Source organism: Sphaeramia orbicularis, chromosome 10 (genome assembly GCF_902148855.1).
Source record: "Sphaeramia orbicularis chromosome 10, fSphaOr1.1, whole genome shotgun sequence".
In the NCBI taxonomy this organism is placed as follows: Eukaryota; Metazoa; Chordata; class Actinopteri; order Kurtiformes; family Apogonidae; genus Sphaeramia; species Sphaeramia orbicularis.
Genome location: NC_043966.1, coordinates 36,290,106 through 36,316,195, shown reverse-complemented (window position 1 = coordinate 36,316,195; position 26,090 = coordinate 36,290,106). Strand labels below are relative to the sequence as shown.

Genomic DNA, 26,090 nt, shown 5'->3' with positions numbered 1-26,090 from the left:
CCCCCGATCACCACCAAAATTTAATCATTTCTTCCTTATCCCATTTCCAACAAACCCTGAAAATTTCATCCAAATCTGTCCATAACTTTTTGAGTTATGTTGCACACTAACGGACAGACAAACAAACAAACAGACAAACAAACAAACAAACCCTGGCAAAAACATAACCTCCTTGGCGGAGGTAATTACTATATATAGAAATGAAAATGATGCTCATATGTTTTCTAAACTCCCCTATCCCCCAGTGGTGTCTCCCTATTGAACACTGACACACCCCACACACACATCATATGCATTTATCATCTCCCCATCATTCCTTCTGGTTATGCACACACACCCTTTGCTCTGTCTACACCTGACATTCATTCATTGCACAAACAGACCATATGGCCGTCATCCACCTCTATAGTATGATCATAGTATGTAATTGTATAGTATGTTAATATCACCTCAGTCTGCATGTTATGTCACTATCCACCTGTATAATTTATACTGTATATTGTAATGTTTATTAGTCTGTATATAATAATCCATAGAGTATATTTATAGCATCCCAAAAATCTATCCTATATTCATTTACATCCTGTTTACTGGTTGCACTTCTCGTTAGATGCTAAACTGATTTTCATTACCTTGTAATTGTACATATGTAATGACAATAAAGTTGAATCTAATCTTATCTATTCTTTATGTCTGACAGACTCTGAGGACAGCTCTGTGTCTGGAAAAGAGTCAAAGGTAACACACATATGCGCAAACACACACATACACACCTTTGTCAAGTTTCATGTTATTTTACACTGGTTGTGTGTGCTGTTCAATTCAGGAGGTGAAGGAGGAGGAGGCGGGGAGCGAAGCTGACCCTGAGGAAGGGATGGAGCTGAAGGAGGAGTGTGGGGAGGGAGAGGGTCCATATCTGTCAGAGGTGGAGAGGGCAGCCAGTGAGAGTGAAGACGGCTATGGCCCGGCCTCCCAGCGCTACACAGCTGATTCACTGGCCAGCAGCCCTGCATCATCCTCCCAGCTGTAAGTGCCCACTATAGGAAAAGAGAGGTTTTTGGCATTATGTGTGTATTTTAATACAGAGCAGGTGATGAAACAATCTTGAGACAGGATTGCAATTTAATATTGTTAGCACTAGGTGTGTTTTCACATGCATTCTGTATTTTAGCAATGGAATTAGTTTTTTTTCTTCTTCAAAACAGTAGATGTGCATAGAGAAAATGGAATGCCTCTCTCAGACAAATACGGACATGGCAGATATTTCACTTGCATGCTTGATCAGATAACTGATTAACTGTTCTGCTGCGTCTGATATATTTTAGTTTATTATGAAAACATGTCTGCAGTACAACAGGTCAGGTGGACTGATGATGAAACCAGATAACTGTGTCTCAAAAACAGAAAATGACAACAAAATGCTCTGCTTCCACGATTCTGTTAGAGTTCACACAATGCAGTCTAGATGATTTGTTTCAAGTAAGTTTATGAAAACGCACATACTTATTCGTTTGCATTTTCATTTTGTCAGCATTCACTGAGTGGAATGTTGATAAATCATAAAGCTATGCGGTACATTTTTAAATTCTCAAGCAGTTGAATTACACCCCAATGTGTCTCTCTACCTTTGTTTTTTCTGTAGTTAAACAATAATTTTAGTTTCCCTGTGTCATGTGATGGAAAATCTTCAAAAAGATTTTAGACAAGATATATTTGTTTAATGTTTATTCTTTATCTCACTTTCTATATGTGTTTGAAACAGGTTTATGGAAACGCATATATTCATTCATTCACATTTTCATTTTTTGACCTTTTAAAAGGCTGCTTAAAGTTTATCCAACATTTCACAGAAATACAGCTAATACTGATAATGTTTTGATGTTTTAGATGCACTGATAGATCTAAAATCCAATCCCACATTGTGGGTCCAAGACTATCACTGTCTACCACGTATTAGTGTCATTTCCAATCAAACTTCTTCTGTCCTCTGAATACAGGTCTTCATGGTGGATTCAAGTGCTCTTCATAAATTCAGAAATGTGCACTCAAATGGTCACAAAGGTTGTTGAAAATGCGGTATTTTCTGGAGATATTTTTTTATGCAGCAGCTGTAAATGCATCAAAAGCATAACAATATCCTGTCCATTTGTACATAGGCAGTTCTATAAAATATTAAATGCATATCAGCAAACTCCCAAGTTATGCTGCAGCATTTTAAATTAATTAAATACTTAAGTTATACCCAATGTGCATACATTTTGGTGGATTAATACATATGCTTGAGTAGACTTTTCCATCTCCTGAAAAAGTCCCCACCAACCATACAGAGGACACCAAGTATGAAAATAAAAGAATGTTAATATTCTGGACTTGAACTAATGATCCTTCATACTCGCAAAACTATCAAATTACACAGTATATTGTGATGACTATTGATAATAATCAGCATGGGGGAAAAATACTATCAGCCGTCCATGGCCGGAGTTGTTTGAATTAAAGGTTATGTTCTGAAATAAACTCTGCCCTTCCTGTGACAGAGCATTACCAGAGACACACTGCAGTAAAACTAGATAAAGCTTAGCCGGCATTTGTCATGAATATTCATGTCATGACCTCTGAATCCGATTAGGGCTCCATTTCTCTGAGCTAAGCTGTCTTTGGCTGCTGACTTAAATTTCTAACAGTTTGTGCTTTTGTCTTTACTTGAGTTTGTGCCACTTGTGGTTTCTCTTCTGCTTCTCGTTTTCATTCTCTGTGGAATTCACAGTCCTCTTTCCCATTATCCATTCTGTCTTGACTCTCTTGCTGCTTTTGTCCATCTGCTTCAGATCTACATGTGGTGAAGACCAGGAGGCTGTGCAGGCTCAGAAGATCTGGAAGAAAGCCATTATGCTGGTGTGGAGAGCTGCGGCCAACCACAGGTGGAGCTCCCTGGCTTGTCTCATTGTGTGCAAACAATTGAAGGCCTTGTTGAACAGAAGTTTGTAGCAGCGCCACACAGTCATGTTTAAATGCTGCTGAATGCGCAGTGTATTTAAGTCCTGCCCACACAGAGGGGAAAACAGGTCATTACTCTCCAATGACTCGGTTTGAGATTGAGAAAGGGTACCTACTTATTAAAAAGCTGCTGTGTGTTGGGATGCACAACCAACAGTGTAAAGAACTTGGCAAAGTTGCATGCGCCAAGCTGAAAAACTGAACCTTCAAGGAGACAGAAGTGGATACAGGCACAGGATTAGGATCCTTCTAATCACTGTAATTGCATGTACAGGAAGTAATTTTTTTTTTTTACTGTCAAATACCCAAATGTCAGTCACCTACTTCAGTTTTATTAATTTTGCCTGTATGCAACTTATGTTACAGCAGAATCTAGATAAATGAGAAAACTATGCAGTAAAAGTTCAGATGGATAGATAAATTATATACATTCTACCATTAATTTTCCTCTGTTATGTGAAATATTTGCAGGATGGATTGCAATAATGTTTTTCTGCATATCATTTTATATATATGTGTGAGAAAGGAAGAGCAGGGTGCTAAAAAATCTTTATCACAGTGGAATTGGAATATTTTTTTGGCAGTATAGTGTTTTCCTCTCTGGTAGACAGTGTGAAAATCATCCTTTGACATCCTTTGCTGAAATTGAATGTTTTTGCTATTGGCATCTTGTTAGTGTTTCAGCCTCTGGTTACATATTATAGGGCTGAATGTTTTTGAAGGTAATGTGCTGTATTCTGTCCAGTTAGTCATTTTGTGCTGTGATTTGTTGTGTTTTCTGATGTTTATGTCCTGTGTCTCAGGTATGCAAGTGTATTCCTGCAGCCTGTGTCAGATGACATTGCACCTGGTTACCATAGCATTGTACACAGGTGAGTGTCTGTCCTTCATAAACAGTGCATGTACACAGTTAATGGTTTACAGTATTAGAATTCTAAATGTAATTCTCCTGGGTTCCTCCGACTGTCCCACCCCAGACCCATGGACCTTTCAGCCATTAAGAAGAACATCGAGTCCGGTGTGATCCGGACGACGGCTGAGTTTCAGCGTGACATCATGCTGATGTTTCAGAATGCGGTCATGTACAACTCGTCGGACCATGACGTCTATCACATGGCTCTGGAGATGCAGCGAGACGTCCTGGAGCATGTCCAGCAGTTCCTCGCCACGCAGCTAATCATGCAGACCTCAGAGAGCGCCATCTCCGCCAAGAGCCTCCGCGGCAGAGAGGGAACCCGTAAACCAGGAGAGCCAGCCGAGAAGGTGAGGGGAGTCTGAATTCTTCTATATGCCTGTAAACGTGTCACTAAAGTCGCTCAGTTTTTGTCTATTCGACTTTTCAGATCTGCAGATGTGACTGGTGATGTTTTGAAAATCAACTTGCAGTGTATGTTGTTGAACATGTGGAAAAGACACTTGAATATGTGGGGCTTTAAAGTCAGTTAGTTAATGAATTTCTCTTAGCACAAGGTCTCTAAAACATACAAGAATATTGACCAAACACTGTCTGGTGTTATTATGATGATTAGTTGTAAGATTAACACTAGAAACACTAGAAATAGTCATGGATTGAATTTCTTCATACACAATGCAAAGGAACACAAGATAAGAGCAGATTAAAACAGATCTTCCATGGTGTGAATGTCATATTGTTAATGGTTTCATGTTACAAAGTCTTTTGTCTACAGATTTGCACTGGAGTCGTATCGATTTACTTCAGACTACAGGCATCAACGATCCAAAACTTTTTAATCTTTGTCCAACAGCATTAATGTCCACATGACATCACTCACATGGGAGACGATGCATTTGCTTCAAGCGGTCCCTCCCTGTCTTCTATTTGCTTGATGCCTGATCCTGTGCATTAGCTGGTTGTGTACACATCAGAGGTTTAGGTCCTTAAACCTGAACCTGGGAAGTCTTCAGATACATGATCAACAACTACATCAAATTTAATGGCATATTGATGAATAGTTTCAAACAAGATATAGAATGGGACAGTGCTGCATATACCGATATGGCTTAACTTTGCATTACTTAACCTGTTTTGTCCATAAAGCTGTGTGTTTTCATGTCTCCTCTCCAGCCATAGTCTACCTTGCCCAACAGGTTTTCATAATGAACCAAGAAAATCCTTAAATTTACTGTAACATAAAAGATCTTCGACATTGTTTTACACTGTTGCTGTGGTAAAGCATCTGTATGAAATTATGACCTGCTGACATCCTCAGCACCAGCAGCTGAGATACTGTAGTTAAACCAACTCACTTAACATGCACCTTTGTTGACATACAACATGTTTTTTTCCGGAAACGAGGAGTGAACAAACTAATGCAGGTTCAAGTCGACTAACCAAAGACTTTTAGTGCAGATCAGTAAACAGATGTAAATGGATGCTTCTATGAACCTGGGTTCATTTTGGTATCTGGCACTTTGCCAGCTTTTTAGACTCAATAATAAAAGAGAAATTTAGACATATTTCCACCAAGGATGTACCTAATGATGACCTCAGATAAATGCAAAAAAAAGTTATATTCTTGCTCTGAGCCATCCCAATATTAATGAATTTTTTTATAAAATATTGGGGGCAAAAATATGACTAAAATTAGGACAGGAAAAGCTACCTAGGTGTCAGTGCATTTTATCTGGAAAGCATGGCTTGAAATGGTCTTATATCGTGCTGTAAATAAAGACACTGTGTTAAATGTGGGGATCATAGTGGTTTTTCTCATCCAGATGTGGGTTTTTCATGAATTGGCAGTTTCATTCAAGGTTTCGTGTGTAACCCATCGTGTCCACTCGCACTACACATGGAACCTGCCCATTTAAACACATATAAATCGTGAGTCATTTTTGTGAAACACTGCCTGGCATACTTAGTTTGATTCCCAAAATGTACCTGTAAAAGAATAGAAAGATATTAGAAGAAATACTACTGCGTAATTTCCTTTTTTTTTTTTTTAACCATGTTGCATGTAGATTTTTGTATAAAAAATAATATAAAAATGTGTTTTGTCTGAAAAGTACTTTATCTTTTATCTCAGTAAATATTTATTTTTGAAATAGACCCAAAGTGCTTCCAAACTTGCTTCATAACATTAGGATGAATTTTTAACCCCTCTGTCATGTTTTTAGGGACCAGTTTCATAGAAGCACCCAAATATCTTTGCTAGTTTAGCAACATTAGTGCTAAAAACTGCAATACTTTAATACTCATTAAAATATATTTTAGTGTAATACAAAGTTTGGACAATGTTTGTATGTAGCAGAGAATTGAATTATGTTGGAAATTGTGCAGGTCTATTTTTATTCAATATCGACTGTTTTCTGTTTTCTTAAATAAATATTGACATTACACGCTGTAGAGTTTCATACAAGTCAGGACACACTGTCGTTTCTTTTTTTTTTTTGAGTTCTCACATGTCAAAGTTAAACTCAAAGTTGTAAATATACTCTTTTAATTGAACTTAATTTGTGCAATGAACAACTAGAATAACAATTCTGCAATCACTAAACGGGTAAAAAAAAAGTGTGGTTTGTACTTGATAATTCAGCCTCCTCTGTAGATATACATTTTCCTGACATTCACGAAAAAAAAAAAACCCCTGGAAATATGATTTTAAGATTATTTATCTCAGCACTAGGGAGGGGCATTTTTGTTACCTTGTAAACAAGCACCCTTTACCCAAACCAAAATAACAATTAAAAATAAATAAATAAATAAAACAGATCAACTGTCCCACATAAATGTAGCACATAGATTTGAACTGCTTACCATTTGGACTAATGGACTAATCAATTATTCATGCAAATCCATACTGTAGTCCGCACACACACACACACACACACACACACACCATGACATACACATCACTGTTTTACCCATGATTCAATGTTGATCACACGCGACATGTGATCAATGTTGTGGTCTGTCATCAGATCGACTTTTCCCTCCGCTGGCTGTTACGTGCTTTAGTGGAATAACTCCTGGTCTGGTCTTCAGGACTTGGCTGATTCATGTTCTGCATGCTGCTGGCTGCTCCTCTCCTCACTAACCTCTGCCTGTCACTCAATCAGCTGTCTGCCTGTCTGTCTGTCTCCGCCTCTGTCTGTGTGTGTATTACTTTCCTTTGAAGTTGTGAATGCAGATGTCTTGAACTTGGTTCTCACTGGTCACGGCATTTTGGAAGTGTTACAGAATAGTTGATCCCAGACTGGAAAGATGTGTGCGCTACATTTTCTTGGGAAGTGCTGAAGTATAAATGCTAAAAATAACCAATGGAAATGTCTTCAACTGAAAGAAAGTCCTGGTACTTGTCATAAACGTCCTGACGGGAGCAGCCTAATGCTCCGTCTGTGTGTCTGGGAGTTTGTCTGTCTGTGATCTCTGATGTCTGTGTGTGTCTCCTCTGTGAAACCTGGCTTTCTGAACCCTGTGTGTTCTGTGTACGTACATACCAGAGGTCAAGTGGACACTGGTTCTTCCTCCTCCTGCTGCTGCTGCTTCTGTGTTTGACACAGACTTTGTATGAAACTTGCTTTCTCACGCACATGTGTGTGTTTTCTCTCTCTTTCTCACTCTAATGTTTGTCCTCCTACAGGACAGTGTCCCAATGGCCTCTCCTGCTTTCCTTCTCTCTCTCTTTGTAAGTATTCAGGTTCTCCCTCAGTTTCCACCAGAACCAGGTCACGCTCCGCACACGCCCGCTTCAACGCAAACACAAACACAGTAACACACTCAGTACACATCTGTCTGTGCTTCTCATCTCTTTTCTTTCTCTCAGCTCACTTTCATGTATTTTTTACAGTTTTGCGTATCTTTTGACTTTACATCAGAAATGACTGAAATACTGGCAACATAATACATTTACGATTAAATCATCAATATTCAACATAATGAACAAGTAGTTTCATATATTTTAAAGGGTTAGATTTAGCATTGATACTCCAGTCTGTCAACAACAGAGTGAAATCATGAACCAAAATGTACCTACAGCTTCTAAAACAACCAATAAATGAACACGACATTTCCCTCATTGAATTAAGTGTAAAGCTCACTGTGTACACACATCTGTATTATGGAATCATCAAGTGTTCCTCTTCAAAGAAAAACTCAATGCAGGTTATTTTGACTGTCACTGCCTTTTAATCTTGTGTGTTGTGTCAGCTGATAGTTTACATTAAAGCTGTTTTTAGACAGAAAACATCCACAGTAAAACCATTAACCCTTTTCTGTACGGTGTGTGTTGTCAATAACTGCACTCAAGATCTGTTTGAAATCGTCCAAACGCGGTCAGAATTGTCATGGTTTAGTCTGAACCGTGGATCAATAAACCGCAGTAAACATAACATAGGAACTGTATACCGTCAAAACCTTTATAATCAGTCTCATCTGTGTGGAAAACAAAACGCTGCAATTTCAGCATCAACCTTCTATCTTTTATTTTTTTAGAGTTGTGTCCATTGGTGAAAAACACAGCTGTGCTTTTATTTTTTCTAAGGGTTTTTCACTTTCTATGACTCTTTGTTTGATACCAGTTTGCATCCTCAACTCAACCTTGGGCTGTTTTCACCACTGGAGGAGACTGGCCGAGTGACTCACTACTCCCTCAAGTGGTCACATATATTTACAGTCGCACATCAGCCTGTGACTGGGAATAAAGTCAGAGCATTTCTCTGCAATTCAGTACACAATGTCTTGGTACAACATCTCTATTCTCAACTGTTATACTTTTTAAGGTCACTTTTAAACATTTTATATTACAAATACTACATAAAACTTCTTTTAAGGAAATAATTTGTAGCTTTCCTTATGATGTTTTGTTATTTTGAGAAATAGATAGGAGTACTAATCCTTTGGTAGTCAGTCATGATGGGACTAACGTAATAAGAATGGATGCAATATTTTTACCCTTATCATTGGTAATGTTTTTTTTTTTTTTTTTTTTTTTTACCTTTTCAAGACCGGATTCTGGTTGAAAAATATAGGATTACTGAACATTGACATCTTTGTCAAGCTTTTCAGAAAACCCACAGGTTTTAATAGATTCTGAAACAGAAAAAAGCTATTTACACTCTCTCTTTCTTGCTGTTTCTTCCACATACCATCTGTATCACCCGCATAAACTTTAAGTTATGTTTGGCACATCATTGTCACCAAACACACAGGAACACACACAGGCTCCAGTAACCTTTCATCATCTATACTTCCGTTGACCTTCGGTTAATGAGCCCATGCTGGTTTTTCTGTGTATTTCTGTTTCCCTGTGATTGTCTTTTGTCTCTGCATGTTCTAATTTCTTTTCTTTTTTTAATTCTTCCTTTTAATCATCGTTTTTTTTTCGTTCTTCATTTGGGGAGGAAGCCTTCCGAGGTGGACTGTGCTGTGTTTTGTTCGGAGCCGAGTTGTGTGAGGAGGTCCGCCACAGGGCCTCCTTTCACTCTGTCCAACTGACACTTGACTTTGCCACACTTGAATTAATTACATCTCGTGCTTTGTCCCTTTCTATTCCCCCCCCCCCCCCTTATCTCTCTCTTTGCTACAGGACGGAGGCACCAGGGGTCGCCGTAGTGCCATGGAGGCCGACCTTAAAATGAAGAAATAGACTGGTGTTTCAGAGAACAAGCAGCTCAGACAAAGAGCTGCTGTTTCTATCAGAGAAGGTGGAACTGATTAATGGTCACTCTGGTTGTGTTCTGAGAAGGACTGTCTGTGGTCCTGGTGTGTGCATATACACACTTACTCATTCATGTTTGTAGGAGAAGGTATCTGAAGGATTGTCTGAGTGACAGCACGCATCAAGCTTCTTCTTCTTCTCCCTCCAAGTCCCCCCACCCCCGCACCCCCAAAGGTATTTCACCAGCGACACCAGTAGTTCATGATTTCCCTCTGCTGAGACGTTTAAGAGAGAAAGCATTTTCACCAGCAAAAAATATTAGTTTGGGAACAAGTGATGAAGAGCACCTCAGCTCTTTTGTCAGACTTTATGTTGAAACACAGATGTATCAATACTATGACTGTATTTGTGCCATAAAGAGACAGAGCGTCTTTCTCTCTGTTGTAGTAAAATGAACCTTTTCTCTGTGGTTTTAGCCAATTAACTGAAAGCTGCATATACATGTCTGCTACTGTCTTCTGAAGTAAATATTCTTAGATTTACCAAATACCCTCAGAGAGCTTCCATAAATAAAGGATACTGCATTTATGGAGGACAAGAAATCTAATTAAACTCCAGGCCTTTACAGGAAATAAATTGTCACTCACTGGTAATTTGACAGTGTGGTGTTGTACTACAGCTCTAAGTACTTGAAAAAGTCTCTGTACTGGTGCATTCAGGTACAATAAAGTATCTTAAAACTGTCAAAGTATACTGATAATGGTTAGCAGTAATGTAAAATACATGTGACTTAATGGGCTAAAACATTGTACGTGGGACTCGTTGCTGAAATAGTGTTGATGCATCTTGATATTTCACTTAAGATGTAGCCAGAATGTGCAAAACGTGCAGTGTAAATAGAAAAGACCTGTTTGTGTAATGTGTATTAGATGGGAGTACAAACTAGATTTTTGTACCTGTGTGATGGGTCATGTAGAGTTTTTTGTTTTTGTTTGCATAGCTGATACATGTATCATGTTCTGTTGTACATTTGTTAAATAAAAGATTATTCTTTTCAGGTCAAACTTCTGTTGTGTTAAAGAATTTATTTCAGTTTGGTACTGAGTGCATAAGTATTGTTTTTTTTAATGATGAATTTATTTAATTTTACAATGAATGCTCTCATTTAAAAAACAAACAAACAAAAAAAAAAAGACAGGACGATGGCATGCATTATAAGACCATTGTGTTAATGGTTCATATTCACATGACAATTGGACCATCAACCGTGGGAATCTTAAATTGTTCATATTTGGATACACTCCTTAAAATAGTTAGAGGTTTCACTGGAACGCTGATTGCATTAGTTGGGTCAATATGTATTTGAGGGACTTTGCCTTTACAGGGTAACATAGTTGACAGGTATAGTTGACATTTTTGCTGTTTTCAGGCGTAAAATCAACATATCACATGGCAAAGAAAGACTCTTCTAAATATCATTTAAACTGAGTAAAATTGAAATTGAAAGTTATTTAGAAAGATATTGTAGTAACACTGTTGACATAAGAATTGATAAATACACACCTGACTCTCATGCTACTTTATACGGAGCCCGGGAAGGGACATGAAGAGAAAAAAATGTATTGCGTTATAACGCAATAGTTCAAAAGTATTGCGTTATAATGCAATAGTTTTTGCGTTATAACGCAAAACTATTGCGTTATAACGCAAAAGTATTGCGTTATAATGCAAAAGTATTGCGTTATAATGCAAAAGTATTGCGATATAATGCAATAGTTTTTGCGTTATAATGCAAAAGTATTGCGTTTAAACGCAAAAGTATTGCGTTATAACGCAATAGTTTTTGCATTTGGATCTGCATTCGGGATCGGACAGGTCGTCAGGTCAGACACACCTGTACCTGCAGTCCTGTGCCCTATGCATGTGTAGTTCAGATGACCGTAACTCTGTCATTATTTGTCCGATCAGAAAAATTCCAACGGTTTCTGAAACCTGAGACTCTGTGCTTTATGGACATTCTCGGGTCAGTGCGAAAATTTCACGGGCACCTGTCCTAGAAGACGCAAAATAAGCCATTCGGTGACTGGGGACGCACACAGCAGAGCGGATTCACGGAGCGAAGAACCGGAGCGCACAACGGAGTGGATAACGGATTAGATCTAGTTTTGGAAAATGTAGGCAAGACGGATATCCCAAGTCCCATGACCCCCCTGGAGATTTACAGATAGATTTGTGACCGAAGGAGCGACTGATGGAGCAACATCTGAAGAAGAAAGGTAAAGTTCACACAGTTCCATTTAGTGGATTTTCTACATGACTGAAGCACTGTCTGGTTTTTTCTATGGAGTTTTTACTTGTTTCACTTTAGTATATGTGTAAACTGACGATTATACTGCATCGTGGTTTTATAGAATAAAGTACGAACCGTGTAGAGTATGTGTTAGTTTGGAGTATGTTGGACTTTCTGTGCGTAAAAGTGCGCATGACGCTCTCCAAAATAAGAGCGCAAACGCTGATGTTCGGTGACTTTTTTTCTTCAATAGTACAATTTGACCTTGTTTTGTTTGTCTAATACATTGTTCTATGTGTGTTATTTTTCCATGTGTCCACCGGTAGTTACATTCAAGGATGAAGAGAGAGAAGTCACGGTGATGCGCAAAGGCTCTGGTGATGAGAGCAGAGACTGAAGACAGTCCACACACAGATGAAGGACGGAGGAAGAGCCTGATGATGATCAGTCCAAATACCACAGACATTCAACACATCCACAGGAGGACGGACTTTTGGTTTCAACAGACTATTTTCCATGTGGAAACTGTGCCATAGGAGCACTGCCTGGATCAGAGCTGTGAAATGACAGAACTGTTTTTGCAGAACCACGAACATGAAGGCACTCTGCAGCCACAGAACAAATGCCCTGTGTGTGTGTGCGTGGTGGTGGTGGTGGTGGGGGGGGGACACCTGTAGAGTTTAGATTTTTACCCTGTTTTTGCACAATAAAAGGCAAATACTTACACAGCTTGTTTTAAAACACTTTTTATACTTTTAAAGTTCATATTTAACTTTCAAATGTTGTATCCATGTCTAATTTCAGTGTTTTTCTGCTAAAACTAAAAAAAAAAAAAAACTAATTCCGTTTTTGTGTTTTTTGTCATTTTAAATTGTTATTACAGTATTAAAACAAATAGTGATTGCAATATTGAACGTTCGAAGTGGTCTGCAAAAACTGACAAAACGACTCAAAGCATATTTTCCGACCTTTTTATGATCAAAATAAGAAAACCAGTCCAGGTGGACCATCTGAGGCTCAGGAGTGTAAAGGATTTTAATACAATGCGCACATCCTCCTTCTCATGCGCAGATCATTCACACTTGGCGCACATACATCTGTATCCATGAAGCTGCACACAGACGTGAAGATGGGTAAATAGGAATCTAATTCAAAAACCGTTGGAATTTTTCCGATTGGACTAATAACTAATAGGATTGACTATTTGATGGACTATAGTGATAGTCCAGTATTGATGGACTAATAGGATTCTGTTGGGTTTCTGTAGAATTGACTTAGAGTCTGGTTTTGACCAACTCTATATATAAAATGTCAAGAGATAACTTTTTTGTGATCTGGCGCTATATAAATAAAATTTGATTGATTGAGTGATTTAATTGGTTTTCCCCTGTAAGTCGCTTTGGAAAAAAGCGTCTGCCAAATGCGTAAACATAAACATAAACATAATAATGAAAGAGTTATGGTCATACTACACAGGACAGGGGGGCGTGTCAGACCTGGCACGGTCGGACCCGAACTGGATTACAATGTATTATGTACGGACCTCAATCAAGAGAGAGCATATATGATTGCGTTATAACGCAAAACTATTGCGTTATAACGCAATACTTTTGCGTTATATCGCAATAGTTTTTCCGTTATAACGCAATAGATTTTGCGTTATAACGCAATACTTTTTATTTTTTGCATGTCCCCTCCCGGGCTCCGTAACTTTATACTAAACAGAGGAGAAAGAACTTATCTTGGAGTCCTGCCAGTGCTTTCCTCAGGAGGAAGTGACATCATGTGGAGCAGGTCATGTGATTCAGAATTAACACTTCCTTTAGGTGCTTTTGTAATTGGTAACTTAGTTGAAAGTGATTTCTCAGATACTGATACAATTTCTTATTTTCCATATAAAATTTGATATATTGCCCCCCCCCCCAAAAAAAAGTCATGATTGAACACAAAACAATTTTTGAATGAGCTCATTTTATTATTGTTTAGCTAATTAGAAGGTGGTTGTTAATAAATTCGGACAATTATTTAGTATATCTAGTCATTTATTAATAAGTGATTGTTTCTGTAATTTGATAATTATGGAATTTTTCTAAAGACATGATCACTACAAACATAAAAAGCAGTTTTACTATTAATAAGGATGTATACAAGATACATCCCATGGACTTCAAAAGTCCCTTATATATTGACAAAGTTGCCATGATGGTCAACTGCATTTACACTTCAGTTTTGAAAGCAACTTAAAACTGCTACCCATCTATGGTTTGTGCTAAGGAAAAGTGCAGCTTCAAAGAAAACAGGACAAAAGGTTAGTGTGAAAAATTTATTTTTGTCATAAATATCAAAGAGGTACTTGAGGAATGAGTCCTGCCCATTCCATAAAGAACAGTCTCAGGTTTACAGTGTCTACTTCAAACAACAAAAAAAGTGCAAAATACTGTATTCAGTGAAAAAAAAACAAACAAGCATTTGACCTCATACTTTTAGCTGTACATTCATTGCCATATAGCTAAGGATGACACAGGGAAACTCCCAGCATTTTCCAGTGCATTTCATGCTCACACTTGTGTTTTGACATTTACAACACACTTAAAACTACAAAAAAAAAAAAGGTAAACAATGAGACAGGGCTTCTAAACTTTGGCCCTAGTTGAAATCATGAATGACTGGGCTGGCAGAGGAGTAGAGCTTCCTCTTCACCAGCCGGTACTCGGGTCTCAGCTTCAACACCTTGCTTGTACCAAAGATGTGCTTGAGCGGCGGCCAGCCCTCATCCTTATCTGCCTTGAAGAGCACAGACACTTCGAAGGTTGGGGTGACGCTCGGGTCTGGAGAGATGTTCCCCAGAGACTTCAGGCCATCTTTGCCTTCTATGTAGACCTTGATGGAGGCTCCCCGGAGCCCACATGGCTCGCCTGCTGAGGAGTGGACCACGTCCTGCGCGACCCTGGCTGTCATGTGGTGAGGCAGCAGCAGCACCTGGCAGTGGAGGGTGGTGGCCTTGGCTTCTGTCAGACAGTGCTCTATCTGCCGGGTCACATCAACCTGGAGTAACCTCTCTTCATGCTCTAGACCAGCATCCAAGTCAGCAACTGTGAAGTGAAACAAAAACTTTAGAACTGCTGAAGAACTCACAGTAAAGAAAGTGAAAAGGGCAAATGAATACAGATTACAAAATCATTACTATAAAAAAAAAAGAAAAAAGTGTTCCCTCTCCTCGTACTTAGTCACAACTTCGAGCATGTGATACTTCATGTCTTGTAATATAACACCAAAATCCAAGAGTCATCAGAATAAATGCCTGACAGTGCAGCTGATCCAAGACCTGGAGCAGTTGCATCACAAACATCTCATCAACGAGATTAGCTACAACAATTACGCTTTGTCCTCCGCTGAATGATATAGTCCCATCTACAGTCATATATCGGCAATGGCGGATTAATATTTAGATAAGGTAATTAATTTCAGTCGTTAGCTACACTGTCCGACGTTTTGGTTGAGAAAGTTTTATTCTTAAGTTTCAGTAAACCTCCAAATCAGAGCTTATCACCTAAAGTACATTTTATTTTACTTCTAACTGTTAAATACGACTTTTAAGGTTTTAAACCACTTACTAGGCGAATTGCTGTCGGTTTCATCACAGCTCTCGACGCTCCCCCGCCGGGCTGAAGTGGCCGGTCTGCCCCGCTGGGAGGTCGGCAGTTGGAAGAAGTACTTCCCGATCATGTCAGCGACGCTTTTTTCCTCCGATAAGATGTGTCCAAAGAGCAGAGCCGTGGTATAGACCATCCTGAATCCTGTGACTGAAGCTCCGGTATCTCCTCCAAGCGTGAGTTCTGTGTCTTCTCCATGTATCAGGTAGGTTGAGCCGAGCGGAGGTGACCGGGTAGCCGAGGCTTTTATACCGGAGGAGCCGCCGGTTGCATCAGCTGAGCGGATCTCAGGGGTGGGCGGGGCCTAACCGGTTCCTCTAGAAGCTTCTGGTACATGCAATACGTGCGGACATTGCACAGAGACAAGGAAGCCTGGCTAATAAGTAAATAAACGGTAATAATTAAATACATGAACAAGAGACTTCAGGAAATCTGTTAACAACTCATCTTTTCTTCAAAATACAGAGTGCATTTCTGACCAAAAAAAATGGAAAAAGGAGCAAACTTCCCCATAAACATAAAAGCTGAAACTTATTGACTTATGGTTAATAATTGGACTTCCTCTCTTAAATATTAATATTATGTTGTTACTTTACACTTTAACAAACATCACCCTACATGAAGTGATGAAATATGATGAACTCTGACAGACCTGAAAATATTGACCTTTTTTTTTTTTCCTCCAAAATATAATTTCTTTTCATAATGTTCATGAAACGTGCAGATGGTTGTTCTGAGTATAACAAATATCAGATGAAGTGAGTCTTACTGTTTTTATCCATCCAAGCAGGATTGGCCTTATACAGAATCACACAACTCTGAGTCCTATTGCATTAGCATCAATTTAACCATGATCACAGCTGACAATAAATACAACTGACAATAAATACAGGCTTCTGTGAAGGAACATGGTCATGTGACACTGACAGTGAAATAGCTTGTTTTTCATAAAGAAAATAACCTATTGGGATTTTAGACTTCTTAACAGACAGGTCACAAAGAGTGAGGATTAATGGGGTTTTGCCCGACCCAGTGTTCTCCTCCACTGGTTCTCCTCAAGGCTGTGTCCTGTCACCACTACTATACATTCTCTACACAAATATGTGTCAGAGTAAATATGAAAACAGGGCCATCATTAAGTATGCTGATGATTCAGTTATAGTCAGCCTACTCAAAAAGGGGGAGACCAGTCACAGCCCTGTCATTGATGACTTTGTCCAGTGGTGTGAGGAGTCCTACCTTCACCTGAACATATCTAAAACAAAAGATATGGTCATCGATTTTAGAAAACAACAGGACAGGCACGGAGTCACTTTAATTAAAGGTCAGACTATAGAGCAAGTGCAATCATATAAATCCCTTGGGACTATAATCGATGAAAAACTGAGTTTTAACGAAAACTGCAGATCTGTGAGTACAAAGGGCCATCAGTGCCTTCACTGCCTTAGAAAACTGGCACACTTCCACATTGACTGAACCATTTTAACTTTGTTTTATCGTTCCTTTATTGAGTCTGATTTATCTTTTTGCCTGGTGGCATGGTTCGGTCAGACCTCTGTTGCAGAGAGAAACTCACTAAATCAAATAGTTAGATGGTCCAGTCGCCTGATTGGTGAGTCCCAGTCTTGTCCCACCTCCCTGTACACTAAACAGGTGCATAGGATGGCTTCATCAATTCCTAATAATGACTCCCATCCTTTACGAGGTGAATTCCAGCTTCTTTCCTCTGGACGAAGGGTCTTAGTTCCAAGGTGCAGGACACAGCATTATAAAAACAGCTTTGTTCCTGTCGCTGTCACTGAGCTCAATAAGAAATAGTGACATTGCACTTTATTAACTTACTTTAGTTATTTATTCTTTTTCTTTGTGCTATTTATTATTATTGTGACTTCAAACTTTTTAATTTTTATGTTCTTATCCTGGTTTTTTAGCCCAGACTGTTTTATCTTCTGGGTTTTTATTGTGTTTGATTGCATCTTGTTTTTATTTATTTAACCTTATTTATTTATTTTATTCTTTTACTTATCCATGCTGCTATACTAATGAATGGTGGAACACTGAGCACTTTTTGTCCTGTCTGTAAGCTCGATCAGGTACCTGTCTAACATGTTCAATGTATGTCTTGCTGTAATGCCAAAGCAATCACCTAGACTGCAAAACAAATCTACCCACAGGTACAAATAAAGTAACCTTGAACCTTGAACCTAAATCCTCTGATAACGACTCTGTTCTATGGCTTATAGAGTATACTGATGACTTTCTAGATATTTAATTTTTCTTTTATTGTTTTAATGTCCAATTTAAAAGATACACAGATCAGACCTTTTAAATATGACAAGTATTCTAATAATTTTGAACACCACTGTATAGAGTTTATATGTATATAGAGTTTATACAATGCTTAACAAATATATTACACCACCACCCAATGTAAGGTTTATGTCACAGCCGCATTGTTATTACCAAAATCTTTTTTTGTATGTTTGTTTAATGGTTAATACTCGTATGTGGAAGCTCTTTAACTGAACTGATATTTTAAATGCTAAAATAGATTATTGTCATCCATGATTTTTCAAATTTACTGTTTTACAAACCAAACAGAAAAAATAGTAAAGCGCATTATTATTGCTTGGTTAAATGTCAAATTATAGTTATTTACATGCATTCCTGAGCAGAAAAAAAATGTTAGTGGTTGATTAATTTGTAACTTCTCAAATTTGAGAATAAATAGGTGAATTCAATCATAAATTCTTCATTCCTGTTCAAAATCGCTAAATGTCAAGAGCTCACTGAAAATTAGTCTGCATTAAAACACTTCATGATGCTGGATGGTCTCTGAGACAAATAGAGTAGGTGGTCTAATACATTTGTTAAGCACTGTATGTATAGAGTTCTTATTTTACTTTTCTTACATTTTGTATTTATCTACTCTACAGAGACAACTGCTGGCAAAGAATGTGTTCACGTACTTGGTGAATGAAGCCGATTCTGATGCAATGATCACAAAGGCAATCAAGTAAGTTAGATCTATTTTTCAACCAGCAACAAAAAATTGCTGCTTATTATTAGTGATTATGTACCAATGCTCCAATGTGTTGTGATTTTAGCCTCAAACACTTACCTTCCTGCTTTCTGGTGATTTTTTTATGCACTACTTTGTGCCTTTTTGCATCAGTTAGTGGTGGAGATATCTTCATGTAAAGGGAAACGTAATATTCGGACATCAGGGGACCGGTCAAGCATAAAGAATGTGACCTGGTGAAGCATTAAGGGGTTCTGTATTGCATATAAATGGGTTTCTCCACACAAAGGTCATCTGCTTCTTTAATTTTTTTATTGCACTTCTATCTATAATTAACTGTACGTGCAATATCTGATATGGAAGGGAGTTTGTGTAACATTAATGTTCTTGAAATATGCTCTTGTATTACTCAATCAAACATTAAATCAGCAGTGGAAATGTACCAGCCACTTACTCACATGTGTCAGAGGAAGAACGTAATGTGGTCTACACCGCACGGTTCTTTGTAAAAGAAGTAAAAAAGTGAAACAACCCATGAATGGTGACATGCTATTTTTTTTACCACATATCACATACTGATGCCACTCATCTACCATAGAGCTGCAAACATTAATCAATTCATTGATCAGCTATTAAATTAACTGTCAAGTTTTTTGTTAATCTGTTTGAGTATCTTTTCAAGAAAAAAAGCACAACTTATCCAGCAGTCTAGCGTCTTTTCCCTTTTTTTCTCTCTAGGATGGTAAATTTATATTGAAGGACATACGTTTTGACTGTGGGAAACACTGATCAATATTTTCATCACATTTTTAGACCAAACACCTAATTGATTAATTGAGGAAATAATGGTCAGATTAACTGATAATGAAATAATCATTAGTTGCAGCTCTCACACATGTATTGATAATGCATACTGCTTTATTGGAAAGAAAACTAAATAATGTATGTAACATAAAGCATAATAAAAATGTCCAATTGTTAATAAAAGAAATATGATCCAACTGGAGGAGGTTTAATGAAAAGCAGAGATGATTAAATAGAAGACGTCCTGTTCTAAAGTTGACAGCACACAGTCAGGTTTGGATGTTCGTAGCTGAAACTGAATCTTTACATTCACTGTTTATGGGAGTTTTAAATGGTTGTGCTTCCTCAGACAGGGTGTGGTTCAGTCTGAGGGTATTAAAAGAGCAAGACTAATCTGCTTCCATCAGTAGTCCTGCCAGAGGAACAGTCAGAAGTGCACCCACCCGATGCCTTTGATTCAACGTTTTTCAACCTTTCTTGGCTTGTGACCCCATTTTAACATCACAGATTTCTAGTTATATCTGGTAAATATCTCCAGATGTTGAAAATGGAGAATTTTTTTATTTTTTTTGCTAAAATTAATTTGTTTTTCATCATGTAATAGTTTGCTATACTATGTTGCAAAAAAACATTAATTTTAGACAACATTTAGGCTATATAATGTATATAATGCACCTTTCTGGTGTCTGTTTCTCTTGGGGATGTCTTAGCGGGGCCAGGCTGGCGAAGAAATCTTTCCATTCTTTGTTCAGTCCGGTTTTCTGACTGCGACTGTGTCCGGGCAGGTTGAAGCGTAGTAATGCACACAGTCACATGACTGAGTCAATCAAGACATGCCCTCTCAGATATTATATCCTGCATTTTATTTGAACGTGATTTTTATAGGAAAAGTGTGTGGTGTTTTAATTACAATGAAATATATACTGAATCATGAAAAAATATTTTTTATTAGTATTTTTTAAAATTTTGATCAATTCCTAGAAATTTCAGACGATCCCACGTGGGGTCACGACCCCAAGGTTGAAAAACACTGACGTAAGCACTAATGATAGTATATATAGGACAGAGGATCCATACAACACAGTTTCTCAACTCAGCTCACATCAGCACCAACATCTTCCCCTGGTCATGAAGTTGAGTAGAAATCTCATACACACACACACACACACACACACACACACACACACACACACACACACACACACACATACACACACACACACACACACACACACACACACATACACACACATCATGATGAGCTTTTTTATATATACTATAATATATTAATCCCTGCATTCAGTTCACCCTACTAACTCAGTACTAAACTGAGTGGAAGTCTAAGACCTTCATTTTCTGCTTTCACTTTTGTGAAAACTTTTGGTTCTAAATGGCACTTTAGGTTTCACATATCACACACAGTGGTTTCACTCCCTTTTTATTTCTAAATCCATATCTAACACACTCACAGACATGGTTAGGCTGCATCTTTCTCGAAAATGAACTTATCACCTTTCAATAAAACATCTTTACTGTGGCAGTGACATACAGTATACAGCTTATTTTTGATACACTTTGTCAGAATTAAAAGTGTACATATGCACTTAATAACTGTTTCAAGATGAGTCTAAAAATTGAAAGAGATTGCTCTAAAAATGAAGTAGACCCTGCAGGAAAAATAGGAATGTGTTAAAAAAAAACCAAAAACAAAACAAAACCATAGTGTCTTGGATTTTGACAAGAAATCCATTTGTTATAAATCCTTCTTTTAACATTTATTTTACCTGGAAGTACATTAAGATCTGTTCCTCATTCACAGTATCAGTCTGGAATGTGGCAGAAAACACGTGTATGGGAAAGAATAGTGAGGACAGAATGGGAAAATAACATGTCAAAGGCAATAAGATAAGAATAACTGTATCATTTTGATAGATATACTCAGACATCTTCATTTATAAGATTTATAACTAGTTCTGAGTTTACATTTGTTAAGGGAATGTAGACGATTAAAAAAAGTATTGTACTACTACTCCAGTGTCTGTGCAGCTCAAATAACATTAACTTCCTTAAATCTTCCTGCTTAGGTTGTAAATCCATCCAAGCCGCATTATTACTGCTTTTTATGTCATTTCCTAGTAAATCTAACTTCCATATCTACTTCCTCCATATGTGCACAGAATTCCTGTGAGGCTACGATCCTGTTGGTGGGACTGAGAAAGTCAGGTCTAGACATGGCAGCATGAGTCCCGTCTTAGTCAAAGGTGAGTAAGATGGTCTGACACATGACATTCAGACACACACCTGGTGTACCACCACATATGTAACCATTAAACACAACAAGGTTCTTAAGTCACCACTGTGTAAAATATTCACCCGGGTTACACCGATAAAGTCTCTGAGACTCCATAGAGAACTACACTAGATGTGCTGTAGAGAAAGGATTCAATTGTTTGGAGTATGGTGTTAGAGGCCACAGTTCATATTTGATGAACAAATAAATTAATATTGGTAATAAAAGTGTCTGACCGAAAGTCCACTGTGCTGGCGTGACATGAGACCAGCCACTAAGGAGGAAGGTAGTCATTTTGCAGGTTAATCTCTCACTCCTGAGTCACCTTCGTGGAAATCTCCCGTCTGTCAGCTTGCTGCTATTAACCAATCACCTTCAGACCTGGTGCTGTCGTCATAAAAACCTGCAGCTGAGGAGGAAGTGTCTTTCTGTAGAACCCGAGGGGAACTACAGTCTGATGACAGTCTGTATTTATTGTATAACCAGCCTGGCATCTGTGTGAATACGTGCACGTATCAAAAACACAGTTTGTATTTCATGTATGAATCCATCTCAAACTATTCTTTTTCATTTATTGCCATTTCCATTGTTGAAGCACTAAAGTAGATTTTCTAGTTTATGTTGAACAACAGTGAAACTGAACAGTGATCATTTTTATGAGCTGTGTTTCATCAAGTTGAGCAAACCAAAAGAAAGACATATGAAAAGTAGAGTCAAAGAATAGAAACATTAACACTGCAGTCTGAGTAAATATTTAACTCTCAACCACCATGGAAACTTCACTTTTAACCCAAGAGTTTCTAAATGTTTTAGTTCAGGAACCAAAGGAGAAATCTGGATTTTTTACAGGCTTCATCAAAACACTGAATAAATGCCCAATCTAAATTAGAAAGCTGGGTTTGTGGTAAAGTATTTTATGAAATTTGAAATTCCACATTAGATAATGTCAGGGAACACCAAAATTTAAGAAAACATTCTTTATTTCCCATAAACCTTTTGATAATCTTTTTTGGTGGTTTTTGCCTTGTCCACAAGGCATGATAATGCACACAATGAGAAACACTTTTTTCCAGTAGATTCTGATCTAGTAAACATTAAACTCACATGAGCGATCAACTGACTGATCCTCAGCATCTAATCAGATAAACACTCTGTTTATCATAGTCATGTGTATTGTACCCGTATCACCTCTTCCTGATAACACAACACCTGAGATATTTGCCCTGAACCGGTTCATAGAAGTGCACATAATGCATATTTTCCTTTTTGAAGCTTTCAAAAACTTGGCTTGTCATACTGTATATTGGAAACATAATGTTAATCGTAGCTAGCAAGATAATGTCAGTAATCACTTCTGACACTGGCAGGTCATATCAATAGTTAGTAACACACTAGACACCAACAAACAACCAACCAACCAAACAAATGGTTCAAAACACTGAATAAATGCTAACATACAAACAAACCCCTGACACTTAAATCAAGAATCATAGAAATCATATGTAGTTTTGCTCTGCAGCGACCCAATCGAAATCAAACCCTAGGCTTTGGAAAGACACTTTACCAGATGAAGTTACTACTGACTTTAGTGATATTTTTACAAAAATTTGCAGTGGCACTAATATCTATTGAAAAGTGGTAATTTCAACTGAATCTGATTTTCTACGATGTCCCAGAGGAACTCAGATCACTGATATTTATTGTTCTGTTTACAAAAGTGAACCATTTCCTGCGTAGCCATCAGTGTCAGGTGATGTAGTATTCAGAAGGAAACAGATTGGACTGGTCTCCAACCTAAATTCAGCTTTATCTGATAAAGAGGCGACACAGTCATCTTCTAACATCTCATCTATCAGAGATTGTTGATCCTCCCTGTCACAACCCCAGGACTATATTTGGTGGATTTATCAAAGACACCGTGGGAAAACTGGAACTGATGCTTTGAAATATTTGTTTTGTGGTCAGTAATAGAAAAATAATTTCAGTTTTCAGCTTAGTTTAGTTACAAATAAGGCATAAATAGACATTAAATCAGTAAATTACAGAAACTAGCCAAAGATCTCTGTTTCTTTAATAGTTCAGTGAAATAGTCCATAAAAACCCAAACATCCACACTTGTTTTTTTTCTTTCTTTTAATTAAAATTATCTTACTGTTGAATACTGTGGACCATTAACATTGTTAAACCCACAGCGTAATTAGTGCTACAAATGATAATTACCAACTGCAACTAAATCATAAGAATTTAATTAAGATAAAACAAAATTTTGTTTTTGTGAGCTGAAATTGCCACACTGCATTATATGATGTCATTTTGCAGCAGAGTAATCCAACAGAGAGATAATTTAATGGCAAATTTAAATTTCTTTTCTTTTCTTTTTTCCCCACACTTGTTTTTTTTTTTGTACAGTTCTGTTTTGTACAACCTGTTTTGCTGGAAAAAGTCAGTTTTTCCTATGTTTTTTCTGATTTGATCTAATTATCTTTGAATTTATTCTGAGCTTTTATGAACATCAACATTATCAGTAAATTAAATAAAGGAAAATACTAGATTTTCACAGAAAAATTAAAAATACAAAAGAGTAATACTGTAATAAATTGTGATGGAAGTTATGACAAAAATAGTGAGTCAGCGGTATGCTTTTATGTTATAATGAGGTATTTTTGGTAGGAAAATTAAACTCTGTACAAATAAAAAGACATAATTTATTTTTTTTAAATATTTTGCTGCTGTGAGTGTGAACAGAAATAGTGCAAATACTACTTGAAAGTGTTTGGATTGATTCTCATTAAAGTAACGCATTTTGTCTTCTTCCTGTTTTATCTTGGGGTGGGGGGGTTAGGTGAAGTCAGCTGAGGTTTGAGCAGCTCTGTACTGGTCATTGTCTGAACTGAAGCTTAATTCATGCAAAGTGCAACCGAGGTCTTCCACACTGTTCCTTTGTTCAATTTTCATTTTGTCTCTAAATCTAAATGACGCATTTGCACATTATGAATACTCTGACTGTGCAGTATTCAAAAGCTCCTCAGACTTTCTCACCTCTGCCTTGGCGAGGAGACAGATGGGCTGTAAACATATCTGATGCAACCTCACTGAGCAGTTTCAGCGGCGGCGCTCTGGGTCATGAGGAGTTTGCATGTGAGAGGCAGATAAACAGGCTCAGTGTCAGGTGTCTTGTGACCGCTTCTTGTGTTTATACAGTCGTAAAATTGACTCGTCTGCACCTTTTTCTTCCACCTGATGAACACCGTGTCTTTTTCTCTGATCTTCAGTTTTTCTGTACTTTTCCTTTGTCCTCGTTTTGTGTCTTCCTGCTTTATCCACAATGATTCCCCATTTTCCACAAACATTAACACTCTGTGAACAGTAATTGAACGGGAGTCTCTTCCAAACAACACCTGTATGTTACAACAGCGCCAGGGTTTTTCCACAGTCTGCCGCCGACTACACCACGCATCAGTTTACCTCTGGTGCATTTTATCAGACCGGATTGTTTTTTATTTTGCTCAGTATTCTGAATTGATGCAACTGATTCATCACAGCGTGGGAAGCGCTTCTAATTTCCTAAGGTGTAGTATACTGACATAGATATGAAAAGACTCAATAAAACACAACTTCAGTCATGTGTTTATTTCAGGGTTACCGTTGGGATACATGTACATGAATGTTTTAAGAGGCTCTGTTTATGGGACACATCAGCAGCTTTGGAAACAATTATTAGAAAACTGCATTAGAAAAGTAGCCTCTGATCTAAAATGTTTAATAACTTTTGAAGCACTAATCGTATCAATACATGTAAATAATTCAGGTAAAATGAGTTTCTCAGCTTTTCAGTTGCATGATATGTGTGTTATTTGGACCTTCAGAGGCTTTGTAGTGAATGTGGAAAGACCATGACTTTATGAAACATTGATTAAAATGTGTGTAGTTTGACAAAGAACAGTGGTTGTAAACACTTTTTATGTTAAGTTAATCATATATTTTACAAAAAAAAAAAACATTTCATTTTTTCTTTTGTATAATAATCTTTCCCACAACTAAGCAGAGAAATTGTTGTCTGATGTACCCTTGAGCAAGGCACTCACCCCTACTACACATCCTACTGCTCCTAGTCTGCAGTGTGTTGGTGTGTTCCTGCATGTTCAGCTGTAGGTGGGTGAAATAAAGACGGCTAATTTCAGTGTGTTCTGCATGTCCACATGTACAATATGGACATGTGGACATGTACAAATAAAATTACTTAATTCTTTTGTTTATTTCTTTAGTTTAATTTACTCTGAGCATTTTAACAAACACCGACATGGTCAGTAACTTAAATGAAGGAAAATACCAAATTTTTACTTTAACCCTTTCATGCATGAATTATGAGAACCTTAGTCGAGGTTTTTTTCCTGGGTGTTTTTATTCCAATTTAGAC

The 26,090-nt window shown here is 37.6% G+C and overlaps 2 protein-coding genes and 1 long non-coding RNA gene across 4 annotated transcripts in view; 1 reads left to right on the top strand and 2 right to left on the bottom strand.

Moving 5' to 3' along the window:
• Positions 1 to 10,682, top strand: part of brd8b (bromodomain containing 8b) — a 19,973-nt gene extending 9,291 nt beyond the window's left edge. The window contains exons 13-19 of one of the 2 annotated variants that reach the window (XM_030145155.1): positions 701 to 738; positions 827 to 1,026; positions 2,829 to 2,921; positions 3,801 to 3,869; positions 3,975 to 4,260; positions 7,599 to 7,643; positions 9,543 to 10,682. In XM_030145155.1, coding sequence (XP_030001015.1) covers positions 701 to 738; positions 827 to 1,026; positions 2,829 to 2,921; positions 3,801 to 3,869; positions 3,975 to 4,260; positions 7,599 to 7,643; positions 9,543 to 9,602 — 791 coding nt within the window. In that variant the 3' untranslated portion in view covers positions 9,603 to 10,682. The remainder of the gene's footprint in view (positions 1 to 700; positions 739 to 826; positions 1,027 to 2,828; positions 2,922 to 3,800; positions 3,870 to 3,974; positions 4,261 to 7,598; positions 7,644 to 9,542) is intronic. The other variant, XM_030145156.1, reaches the window with a different exon arrangement.
• Positions 7,115 to 26,090, bottom strand: LOC115426907 (uncharacterized). The gene is made up of 3 exons (XR_003936402.1): positions 25,673 to 26,090; positions 19,030 to 19,032; positions 7,115 to 7,125 (listed from the first exon to the last, which is right to left on the bottom strand). It is a non-coding gene; the product is annotated as an uncharacterized LOC115426907 (long non-coding RNA).
• On the bottom strand, positions 14,214 to 15,803 carry LOC115426906 (DNA damage-inducible transcript 4-like protein). The gene is made up of 2 exons (XM_030145157.1): positions 15,519 to 15,803; positions 14,214 to 14,996 (listed from the first exon to the last, which is right to left on the bottom strand). The coding sequence occupies exons 1-2, from the start codon at positions 15,691 to 15,693 to the stop codon at positions 14,551 to 14,553; spliced, it is 621 nt and encodes a 206-aa protein (XP_030001017.1). The 5' UTR covers positions 15,694 to 15,803; the 3' UTR covers positions 14,214 to 14,550.